At 49.6% G+C, this 12,434-nt stretch overlaps 2 protein-coding genes across 4 annotated transcripts in view; both read left to right on the top strand.

Annotated features, from left to right (window-relative positions):
- The window catches only part of FNIP1 (folliculin interacting protein 1), a 64,120-nt gene extending 59,390 nt beyond the window's left edge, over positions 1–4,730 (top strand). For all 3 annotated transcript variants that reach the window (XM_051794037.1, XM_051794035.1, XM_051794036.1), the window contains 3 exons: positions 96–293; positions 656–771; positions 1,562–4,730. In XM_051794037.1, the coding sequence (XP_051649997.1) occupies positions 96–293; positions 656–771; positions 1,562–1,640 (393 nt within the window). In that variant the 3' untranslated portion in view covers positions 1,641–4,730. The remainder of the gene's footprint in view (positions 1–95; positions 294–655; positions 772–1,561) is intronic.
- MEIKIN (meiotic kinetochore factor) overlaps positions 1–12,434 on the top strand; it is a 144,919-nt gene that overhangs the window by 72,802 nt on the left and 59,683 nt on the right. The window lies entirely within an intron of this gene.

The raw sequence follows: 12,434 nt of genomic DNA, 5'->3' as shown, positions 1-12,434 counted from the left end.
GGGTGCTATCCTGCTGCCCAGGATGGTGATGTTTTGTGAAAAGACCGTTGTCATTTGTCATTCTCAGGGTTCTGCTCTTCATTTTGTGTTCCCAGCACCCTGTTCTGGACGAGCCCATCGCAGAGGCTGTTTGCATTATTGCAGACACAGACAAGTGGACGGTGCAAGTGGCCAGTAGCCAGAGAAGAATGATTGACAATAAACTGGGAAAAGAAGTGTTAGTCTCCAGTCTCGTCTCCAACCTGCTTCATTCCACTCTTCAGCTTTACAAGCATAATTTATCTCCAAACTTTGTAAGTCTGAATGGCAATCGAGAGAGTGATGGTTTTAAAGCACCCTTTAAGGAGGTGTAAGATTCTGCCTAGTGTTTGTATCTGTAGCCACAATTTTAGTAGCCAGTGCATCCTCTAATGTAGCTGTTTGAGCTGCCTATTGAAATGCCAGTCTGTAATCAAAACAGCTGCCTCATTAATTCTGATTTAACGTGTAATCAAAGGCTTCTGCTGCAAAGCAAGAGTCCTGCCAGTGAATATCTCTGCTAGACACAAGCACAGAACAGGCAACAGGCATGTGTGGTCTGTGCTGTTCTGCTCTGAGGCTGCTTTGGTTCAGAGAGAGCTCTGTCTTCCCTGACACATCTGCCTTTGCTTTCTAGTGTGTGATGCACCTGGAGGATCGGCTGCAGGAGCTCTACTTCAAAAGCAAGATGCTGTCTGAGTATCTCAAGGGCCAGATGAGAGTCCACGTGAAGGAGCTGGGCGTGGTGCTGGGGTATGGTCACAAACACCCTGGATGTCCTGGTGCCACATCCCCTGCCTGGGCTTGTTCTAAGCACAGCAAAATGGATTCCCAAATGGGACTGGAACTCATAAGTTACCCATGGCCACAGGCTTCTGCTTAGCCACTGCTGGATCCCAAGGATCCCCCAGCCTGTGTCTTCCCCCCGGGCAGGAAGGTGGGCTCAGCACTCTGGAGCTTATCAGACTCCCTGCTTAGGTGGTCAGTCAGCACTGAACAACACAGGTTCCTGATTCCTCCAGGCTGGCTTTCCCTAATGTGGCACAAAACACCCTGTGTGTCGTGTAAGGCACACAGTACCTCTCTGTGGGTGTGGGGCACAGGCAGAGGAGCTGTTGAAGGGGTGTTCACAGGAAGGCAGAGGAGTACAGGACGAGCAGGAAGGCACATGGAGCACGTGTGGTGCTGGAGCTGGGGGAGCAGCTGCCACTGCTTCAGCCCAGTCCTCTGCTCCTGCACTGTGTCCCCCAGCTGTTACTCCCTTTGTGTGAGGTTAGGAAGGAATTGGGTGTTCTTCCACCCTCCATTTGCTTCCTCACCAGTTTGTTGGTGCTGTGAAACCCCCCCAGACAGGTAGGAGCTGAGGCAGCGCTGGCAGTGCGTGAGCAGGCACAGCTGGAGGGTGCTGGGAACAGTGTGGCAGCTGCAGAGAGTAACCCAGGGCCCAAGTGCAGGGGCTGAGCAGGCTCTGTGGGCACTGACACGTGTTCAGCCCCACCACGTTCCGGGCTGGATTAAATGTGACTCTTCTGCTTCCTTCCAGGATTGAATCCAGCGACCTCCCTTTGCTGGCAGCTGTAGCGAGCACTCACTCTCCCTACGTTGCCCAGATCCTACTTTAACACGCCAGAGCCCACAGACTTAAACTTTTTGCCTCTCTGGAAACAAAGTGGAAGACAACTTGTTCTGGCTCCTTTCTCTTTGCAGCAATTCAAACAAACTGCTCGCTGAGCTGCAGCACCTCCATATATGACTGCACAGTGTGCAAACAGTTGGAGACTTCTCCTCTCCCACTCGGCCATTTATCAAAAAGGATAAAGAAAGGAGTAAAGAAAACTAAGTAAGCCCGAGCTTTCAGCCACGGAAAAGTGAAGATTTTAGCAAAGCTGAAGATCTGCGTTTTTTAGCAGTTTCTGCCACAATGGCTGACTGTGACTTACACTGGGGAACGGAGGAAGAACTGCTCTGAGAAACACAGGATGCCATCAGCCCTTAGGAACTGAACAGGAGAGAGCAGCTGCTGCCTCCAGCCCGGCCTCAGCTGAGCAGGATCTCCTTGGGATCTGTAATTCTCAAGCTGCGATGATTTGTAAACAACTTCTACTTTTTCATGTCATAGTCCAGTTCTGGATTCTTCCCAGAGGAAGAACGGGGCCCGCTTTGTTTTGTAAAAGGCCTATTAATGACAGTCAGCTCCAGAATTTATTTATGATCTTTCTCTTGGGAAGAGGGAAAAGCAGGGGACAGAGGGGGACAGGGAGGAGGAAGGAAGAGGCCAACAGACAAACTAGCGATGGAGATTCTTTCTTGGCTGGATGCTGTAACCAGTATTAAATGTTTATAATGTTTAAATGTTGCTTTATACTAAGTGATGCTTTTCTTCCACAACGTAATCAAAATGTTAAAAACAAAAATAATCTAAAGAGAATGTTGGCTGAAATTTCCCCACGGGGTCTCCAGAATGACATGACAATTACCTCTAACTTTTTTATGATCTTTAATGTTCTTGCAACACCATATTCTTTTTACAGCAGTCAGTCAGCCAGCTATTGAAATAATAAACTAGAAATAATTGTACCAAAGCATTGGGGACAAAATGAGTAGACTATTACCCTTAATTGCTCAGGTAACTAATTGATACATTTTTTAAAACCATTCTACAAAAGAAATGAACATTGATTACACCATAGTGTAGTAATATCCAAATTATTTTTTGACAAATATACTCTGCAGATGACTCTAATCCCTTTTCTACTCACTCGTGTAATTACCAGCAGGAAATGTTGTTTGTTTTATTCTCAGCATTTCTCTTTTACTCAGCCATCACTGGTTTGTCACTGTATATACAATAGTTGTACGAGTAGCTGATGGACCCAACCTGGTGTAAGTCATGTAAATAGACAGTGGGAGGTGGATTATGTTTTCAAAGGCTCTACTACCTCAGTTTAACTGGACACTTCATTCTAGGCTTTGCTTTACGTATTTGTCCTGGCAGCCAATTAATGTTGCTGATTTTTAGCTTCTGTTTTCATTGATTACGTTCAGTATATTGAGTTTCATGGATTATCCTCACAGGTAGGAGACACGTATTCACTTGGTGGCTAAACTCTGTAAGAAATTCTATAAATGCATCATTCTGTGATCATCCCTCCCATAGTACAGCACGCCTGCTATTGGTGTTTGCAGGGTTACTTCAAATACAAATCTATTTGAACCATTTGATAAACCTGAAAACAACAGGGGAGATCCCTGCCCCGCCCCTGTCAGCGACAGAACTCTCCTCCCTTCCTTCTCTGGGGCCAGGATTCACCCAGGGTGGTTTTCCAGTGCTGTTTAAAATCTGTCCCTTAAAGGTGTTCCAGGGAAAATCCACATGGCAAAGCTGCCCCCCACGCCAGGAGGTGACCCCAGGAGGTGACCCCAGCGTTCAGCCAGCAGTGTCACTGGAGCCCTGTGCACAGAACCTCACGCTGACTGCTGCAGGGGAGGAACTCCATGTGTGATCCAAGGGGTTGTTTCTCCCCTGTTTTTCAAATGTCCTTTCCTCGCCACACAGTTGTGTTACATCTGGTTTTTGGAACGAGCATGACACAGGGCCTGATTGTGTAAACACATTTGTAATGAACTCCAGGGTTGAGCTCCACGTGTGGCTGTTGAACTCTTGGCTGGGGACGTGCTGTGGGCAGTAGTTGAGTCCTGAGTTGTGCCCAGACTGGCAGGGGTGGCCTGGCCATGGCAGCACTGCTGGGGCTGGCAGTGAGGGGGGCTGAGGGTGCACTCCTTCCTTGGGTGGGTTTGTCTGTAGCAGTGCCCAGAGAGCTGGGCAGCTGCCCCCTAACCCTGGCACCCCCCCAGGACTGAGCTTACAGTGACCCTGATGGGAGAACTGCATCCTCCTCTGAGCCATTACTGGCAAATCGCTGGGGTTGCTTTGAGATGGGTTTGACTCTCCAGAGAAATAATATTAATGTGAGAGGAGAAGGAGGTGGCTGTGGGGGGCACCTTCTGTGCTGTCCTGTGCCCACTGCTGCTCGTTAGTGGTGTTAATGATGTGTTCAGTCAGTCCCAGGCTGATGCAGCTTCCTCGGTGTCCTCCCCCGTGCCAGTCCCTCCCCTCGGCCCCTCTCAGCAGTGTTGTGGGCAAAACACAACCAAAACCCTCGTGGCATGGGAAGTTTTCCCGTGAGTTAATTTTTTTGGGGTACATGAACAATGTGGTACGTCTGTCTGTGTGTTAAATAACACAAAAAGGGATTTTTACAGGCTATAGCGTCGACTTTTTAAAATATATCGCGATTGTTTTATGTGAATAGAAAACTAATGTTTGATTTCTTTTTTCCACTATTCCCAATCTCCATTATTAACATGTCTTAATTTTCTGGCTGAAAACTAAGTGTACTAGAAACACAAATTAGCAAATTTGGTTTTGTTGCAATTGGCAAACACTGGGCTGCTAAGAACAAAAACTGTTTAAAAGAACAGATTTTACACCTTGCATATGTTTTCCCTATTAGTTCTTAGAAATGTTTTATGACAATTTTTTGCTTTCTCTAAATTATTTAGATGGTGGTACTTGTAAAATGCTGGGTAAAATGTACATACTTGTTATCTCTTCTGTTTTTGTATATATTTCCCAAGATGTGCACTTGTATTATAATAACCATTCCCAATTTTAGGGGAAATTTGTGCAATAAATACAGTATGTCAATTTACTTCTGGTACCTTTTGTGTCCCTTTTTTATGCATGTATGAGAGCATGGGTGAGTGTGTGAATAGAACCATCTCCTGCTTGACACTCTCTCCTCTCCCCTGTCCATTTTGGGCCATGCTTCCTGTGCTTAGTGCTGCTGCAACCATTTAATTTGGGGTTTCTTAAGGAATTAATAGTTTCAAATAGAATTTGTGTTTGAACTTGCTGTCCCTTCAGTTGGGAATGTCGTTGGCCCCCAAAAAGCAATAGTGAGACAGGAGGGAGGCCCTGACCCTCTGTACCAGTGCTTGAATTTGCTTGAGAAGAGACACAAGCAGGAGGGGCTGGTCTGTGCACTGGTTTGTGCATTCATTGCTGAAGTGACCTGCAAAGCAGTTTGTCACAGGAGTGTTTGCAATTCCTCTCCTACAAGGCATTGTATTGGTGCCCATCTGCCCGGGTACAATCCCTTTTCTGTCTCTCTGGGTCACTGCACAGGAAGGGAGGTTATTGAGGAGTCTCTCTAAGGTTTTATTAAATGTAAGTTCAAATTGTGATAACAGTGCTGCCAAGAAAAGTGAAGTGATAATCATACAACAGGAAAAATAACTAATTTAGGAAGATATAGCAGAGCACAGACATGAGGCTTCAGAGCATCTCAGTTAAATCAGGTGCTCCCAAAAAGGGGAAAAAGAACAAGCAGGAGATGAAAACCTTTGCCTGAAGCAGCTGCATCTTGTATTTGTGATAAAATGTTCTCGTGGTTTCCTTCCCTGGTAGGTACCTCCCCCAGGTGCAGGTCGATGTCCCCGAGCCCTGTCCTGCAGTGCCCAGCCGTGGGCAGGGACAGTGCAGGCTCCATGTGCGGCACAGCTGGATGGCACAGGAGCCTTTGGGATTTCCACCTGCACCTGCCCAGCCCTGTCCTGTGGAAGGGTGCCTGTGACCCCAGTGTTTGGTTTCATCTCTCGCAGGAATGAAAGCCCCAGCAGCCCCCTCCCGAGTGCTGTCCTGTGACACCCCCGGGAGCTTCCCCCGGGGGCAGGAGTGGATTGCCCAGCCCATTCTCCGTTCCCAGCCCGAGCTGCACTGCATCAAATGGCTCAGTGCTCAGTGTGGGTGAGTCAACAAAAAAGCAATTAACACAGAACCATTGCCTTTTAATCCTGATAACACAGGGGTTCATTGCTGGCCTGGTGCTCCTGTGCCACGATGGACTCACAGGGCAGAGCCTGTGGTCCCACAGCAGCGCTGGAGGTGAGGTGAGGGCAGCTCCAGCAGAACCTGCAGCAGGAGATGCTCAGCATTAGCTGGGAGCAGGGGAGGCTCTGCCAGGGGATGCTGGGGATGTGCCCTGTGCACTGCCAGACCTCCTGCAGGGCTCCTCGGGCCGAGTGCACCTGACAGGGCAGAGAATTTGGTGTTACTGGAGTAGATGGTCATGAGGTGTCCTCCTGACAGGGATGGTGAGGGTAGCTGGAGTCATGTGTCTGTGTGGGTGTTTGGCAGAGATGATGGGAGCAGTACATTCAGCAGTATAATCACTGCAGCATCCAGAAAACGCTGATGTTAATGCCCAGAATTGATTTCCTTTTTAACTCTCCAGCTAGACTGGGACATGGCACTTGCTAGCCAGTATTTTTAATGTATTGTTACTTCTTTTCTGTAATTCCCTTAATTTTCCTGAAACAAAGGGGAAAGCTAATTTGCTGAGGCAAAGGCAGGAGGGAAGCCACAGGCTCCTGAGTACCACTGTGTCTCTCATCCCTTGCGTGATTCCCAGGGGTCTGCAGGAAAGGGGATAATTCTTTTCTGTGTAGCTCAGTGCAGAGTAACCAGAGGATGATTTCTGGATCCGGGGGTGGGAAGCAGCTTGCTGTGTTGGCTGCACAAAAGCATAGAGCTCTTAAACATCTATCGTTAAAAAATATTGGCCTTGTAGCGGGAGGTAAAAATGAGCAGAGGGCCTGGAGATACACGTGTTTTTTGAGTGTCTGTGCTGCAAGGAACATCTCTGTTTATGTGCTGCAGCGTTCACATTCTGTTCCAGCCATGCCCTCATTTATTTCATGGTACAGGAGCAGTTACAGGCTCCTCACACCGCCCCTGCAGCCTTCCTGCCTTCCCTCTGCATAAAAACATCATCCTTGCTGTTGCTACAGGCAAATCTAAATACACCAGTGCTTGGGGTTTTGGAAAGTGTTGCCGTGTTGGCTGGGGATGCTGCTTTACTGGAATCAGAGCTTTTCCGCTCTGACAGTCGAAGAACCACAAGTTCAAATCCTGAGGGATCTGGCCAGGCTTTTGGAGCAGGATCTGATTCCCCAGCAGTGGAGGCTTTGCTTTGGGAGCCTGCTGGCAGAGGAGCTGGAGGTAAATCAGCTGTGCCCAGCGTGCCCGGTGGCTCCCTCAAGGGGTGTTCATTCTCCCCTGGCTGGGGGTCAGTGGGAAGGAACAGACACTGCAGGACAGCTCCTCACTGAGGTACAGAGGTGAGAGATCCTTCCCCAGCCGGCACAGAAAGTGCCAACATGGAGCATCCCCTGGAGCTGTGGATCCCCCCGGGAACCCAGCTGAGGAGCTGGCACGAGGGGTTGTGTGTTGGAGGGGTGCTGGGGCTCTCCCTCCCCCAAGGGACCACTGCTGGGCAGTTTCCTGCCTCAGCAATGCCTGCTGGCCATCCTGCAGGGCTGGACCTGTTGTGTGGCCTCTGGAAGTGAACAGCCTCCTGTGAGCCATCACCCCCCTGTCACCCGCTTGCTCTTGCTCAGGCCCTCTGCTCTCTGGCAGCTCATCTCCTCCTGGGAGCATAGTAGCAGGAGGCAGCATGTTACTCCCATGTCTCTGTTTATTTTCATTACCAAAAATATTTGTACAGCGGCAGAATTTGATTTCTAAACCTCTGTGTGTTCCAGCTGTTTGTTCCCAGCTGGAGCTGAAGACATCTGCTCCCAGGATGGGGATCAGTGCCTGAGCTCCTGCCCTCAGCTGTGCTCCCAAGAACCAGCTGCACCCGGGCACGGAGGGCTCCCAGTGCCAGTTGTGGTGCTTGTGGCACAGAAGAGGAAGATGCAGAAGGCAGGCAGGTGACAGCAAGGAGCTGGTCCTGTGGTTTGGGACGTCACTGCTGAGGAAAGGCTACCTGGAGCACATGAGGAGTGGTTTTGTTGAGGCCCCTGGCAGCACCTCCTGCCGTGAGCTTGGAGGACAGGAGGGTGACACGGCCCCTTCCCGGCTGTGCTGTTGGTGCCTGTGGGTGCCCGTTGGCTGAATGCCAGCGCTGGGACTTCCCCTGCCTGGTACCTGTTGCTCAAAGCTCTGTGGGTTGAGCAATGCCCTGGGTGGCTCTGTGGGCAGGGCAGCTCATGCACCCAGATCCGGCCCATCGGCACCCCGGGGATCACCACAGTCCGGGCTGGGGCTGAATAACCAGCCCGGTGGTTTGTGGGGCGAGCAGGGCCACGGGGCTGCTTCCCACCGGGGTCGGGTGCTCCTGTCCTGCTGCAAACAGCTGCTGCTGTCTCAAGGCCAGGTTTCCCCACAGCTCCTGGACCTTGCAGGACAGCCCAGCAGCCGTGGGTGCCCAGCCAGCACCGAGGGCGAGGGCCGTGACCGCGGGCAGGGCTGCGCTGCCGGGCGGCACCGACCGGGCTCCGGCCCAGCCAGCGGCTCCTTATTGCAACATCCCAGAGGAAGTATTTGGGCCGTAGGCTGGTCCTGGATTTCCAAAGCAGCACAGGAGATAAGCAGATGCCTTTTTCTTGTGACACAGCTGCCCTGCCTGTGCCCCAGCCCTGGCCAGGCCCCAGGCGGGGAGAGGAGCCCCCAGTGCGAGTGCTGCTGGTGGGTCCTGGGACAATCCACCTCTCACTGCATGAACACCTTTGTGCTTCCTGTTTGCTGTTCTCTTCCTTAAAAACCTGCAACCCAGTTCCTTTGGTAACAGTTTTTCTGTAGACAGAGCGTCCCAGAGATGAAGTTATAGACCAAGAAAAATCTTTGACCTTTATTATCTGGGAGGGGAGGTGGCAGGAGGGAAACGTCCTGCTCTGGCTCATCCTTTTCCCATTACAAAATCACAACCTTGTGTGAATGAGAGGAAGCCACTTCCTCTGATGTAGGTCACTGGGGAGCCCCGTGGGGCTGCAGTGCCAGCACTCAGGGCCATCCCTGGGCCACTGGGTTTGAGCCCATAAAGACACTGTTTAACGCTGCTATTTTTTGGTTTGAAGATTTCATCTATCCCATGCTTTCTAAACCACTGAGAGAGAGGAACTCTCTGTGGCCACCATGCCTTTGGCTGCCCCTGTTGTTGAGTTTCTCCCCCTGTAACCAGAGTGTCTGTTTAATCTGGAACTTGCTTTGCCTTCCTCGTTAACTCCTCAGCATGAGTTCTGGTGGCATTGGTGGGACAGACACAGCTTTTTCCCTCAGGAAGAGCACTAAGGAGGAACAGGGAGCTGTGCAGGTCACGTGCAGCTCTGCTGTGCTGGAGCAATTGTGACCAGCCCTGCTCTCATCATCGTTTCCTCCACGAGCAGGATGGGCCGAAGCTGCAGCTCTGGGACACACCGATGTGTCACATGGCTGGGGCCAGCTGGGAGAGCTGAAGGTGCAGTTTGTCCAGGCCTGTTAACAGAAAACAAACGTTTTCCTCGAGTGGCATTGAAAATGAAGGTGGTGTTTCTTATGGAAGTGCTTGTAGCCGGGCTGAGGAAAGATGGGTGAGAGCATTTCCTTGAGAAACGAGCTCCTTACTTCCCAAGGGCTCATTATTTTAGTTTCCTCGGCTAATTGAAAAAATTTCTAGAACGTTTCCACTACAGTCACCAGAAGAAAAGTGGTTTATGAACAGCACAGAGCCAGCACAGAGCACAGTGGGGAGAGAACCTGGAGGCACAGCCCAAGTCTGGGCAGGGGGATCCCAGCAAGTGCCTTGGTTGACTCCTGGTGCTGACACCGGGCCGGGGGTGGGACCTCTCCTGAGCAAACACCCTCGTCTGGGGACTCTGGGGTGGAGATTGCAAAAGGTCCCTATGCTACAGAGGTGTCAATAAACAGTGACTTTAGGGCAGAGGGTACAAAGGGTTTGTATGTTTGATTTTCCTGCCAGGGATGCTTTTCACTTTGGAGGACTTCGATGTGCTTGCAAAACTACATTCAGCAATTCTTCTCTAATTGCTTTAAAATTACAGCTATAAGCAATTATAGTTTTCAATAGCTTCGTGAGTGCACTGAATCCTAAGAAATTAACTACCACATTTTCAAGGAGTAAATTTATTAATAGCGGCTGTAACTAAAAATCTTGCCTAATTTTGATCACTACCAGAAGAGATGAAAAAACAAGGGCTCCTGTTTGCATGTATTAACAATATGACTGATAAAATTTGAGGGAGATGTTCTGGGCAAACGAGAAAATTACAGCTGTGTTGCTTGTGCTGCAATAATTAATGATCATGCACTTTATTCTCCAAAGCTGTTTTTCTTGTACGGTTTAACTAAAGGTCTTGATCTCTGTCATTTCACACGGCACTGTTCTGAGGCTGGTCAGGCTGTAAAAGCCATCAGCCTGGAGGAGAATTTAGTTTTCAAAATACAGCTTAAAATCTCCAAACTATTTCTTAAATTATAGGTTAGTGAAAAGCAGGCTCTTCCCATGGAAACAGATACAGTTTTTTAAGAACTGTAAGGCTTGAACTGTTTAGAATTAAAATCAAGGGCTCTGTCCTGGGCTGGTGAGACTCTCTGTGGCTCCTGGCAACCACAGCTCTTCACAGCTGTGAATTCAGACACCCATTTTTAGGGGGAAAATAATCCTTAACCTAAATACAGCTTTCCAGAGATGTTGTAGTTGACTGTTGCATCCTTGTCTGCTTTTTCCCAGGCTGGCTGGCTGGGAAGCTGCTGACCCTGCTGGATCTCAGGCTCATCCTTCCAGTGAAGGAATCCCTGGCTCGGCTGGAGCCCACGCGGGGTTTGTCCAGTGCACGTCACCAGCCTCAGAAATACGGGGGGAATTCCTGCTTTTTCGAGATGGTTACAGCAGAGGTGGGTTTGGAGGAAATGTCTTCATCAGCCGTGTCTGTCCTCTGCCCTCGTCACTTCCAGGCAAAGCGTGAGAGCTCATTAGGTGTTTCTAATTAATTTGGGATGTGGCTATTTCCTGCTCAGGCTGTCAGCCCAGGAGGCAGCTGAGCAGCACTGCTGGAGCACGTGGTGGTCTCAGTATCCCAGCAAAGGAAACACTTTCCCCAGCAGAACCCTCACGCCCTCCTTGCCCACAGTGTTTAAACGAAATGGTTTTAACTAAAAGAGGGTCAGTTCAGGTGAGATATAAGGAAGAAGTTTCCTACAATGAAGGTGGGGAGGCCCTGGCACAGGTTGCCCAGAGAAGCTGTGGCTGCCCAGCCCTGGAAGTGTCCCAAGGCCAGGTTGGATGGGACTGGGTGATCTTTAAGGTCCCTTCCAACCCAACCCATCCTGTGATTCTATTACAGCTTCATCTGCTGGACCACTGTTGCTGGTGGGCTGTGCAGCAGACACTGCACCTTCAGGTTTGGGGTGTCCCTGACACCTGTCTCCTCTCACAGTCTCACCAGACCCCAGGAGATGCCTTTATTGGTGATTCTCATCCTTTACTGGAGAATCCCATCCAAGCTTCTGCTGAGCTCTGCTCTCTTAGTTTCTCATGGCAATACTCTGCTTGCCGTTTCTGATTGCAGATTCTTTACTATGTGTGTGCACATCCTTCTTTAGACCACAGCTTAAAAAACTCGGGTGGTTCCTGCTACCTCAAGGTCTCCTTAACTGCAAACCCACAACCTGTTTCCATTTCTCTTGGTACCATCTTTAAAAGTGCATCACTTCTGTAACACCTCCTAGAGACAGGGTGTTTGTGGGAGTCACTGTGCTTCCTACGGGCCAGGCAGGTTGCTGCAGAAATTTCATGGTGTTCCCCCTTTTTAATGGAAATTGCAAATATGTTTCCAGACACGACTCTGCCAATACCCCGACAGCAGCCTCTGTCACCTCTTCAGTGTTTTGGACTGGGGAATGCTTGTGTCTCAGCTTTCACCGAGGTGGAATGAAATGCCTAAAAATCTAAAGAAATTGTGTCTGCCTCGATGTCATCACTGCTGTCCTACTTAATAAATATTTTCCTGATTGTTAAATTCACAGTATCACAGTAAAAAAACAAAAAAACACCAGCCCCTTCTCTCTGAGCAAGAGAATTACATCCATGTGGGTAAGCAATCATAGGTAAGTGGTATTTGTGTACTTAGGTGGCATCTGGTTTATTGGGCGGAGCACTGAGCCACACACTCGATAACTTGCATCACCCTCTGATTCATACAATCATCTGACCTTCATCTAACTGCTGCTCTGCTTTTATTTCCTTTGCTCCCTACAAGTTACAGTAAAGGAAATTCTTCCTGTGCTCCACACACAATGCTTCCTTTCATGCAGGGAATGGTTGCGCTTTTAGCATTTAAAAAAACAACCAGCAGAAGCATCTACTGGAAAAGCACAGGATGGAGCATCTCTTCCCTCTCCCCCCACAGACCACAGGCACTCCAGGGGTTGCTGTTGGCTGGACACAGCCTCCCCTCCTGGGTGAAACCCCAGCCCCTCGGGGTGGGATGACAGGGCTTGCAGGGAGGGTCTCTCCCTGTTTTGTGTGTGGAAAAGTAAGCAGGTCTTCCAGGAGGAGTCTAACTCTGCTGGC

The sequence above is a fragment of the Manacus candei genome, unplaced genomic scaffold (genome assembly GCF_025592945.1).
Source record: "Manacus candei isolate 608988 ecotype Guabito, Panama unplaced genomic scaffold, ASM2559294v1 h1tg000037l, whole genome shotgun sequence".
Classification (NCBI taxonomy): Eukaryota; Metazoa; Chordata; class Aves; order Passeriformes; family Pipridae; genus Manacus; species Manacus candei.
Note: the sequence above shows the minus strand (reverse complement) of the source record. Positions and strands in the feature narration are given on the sequence as shown.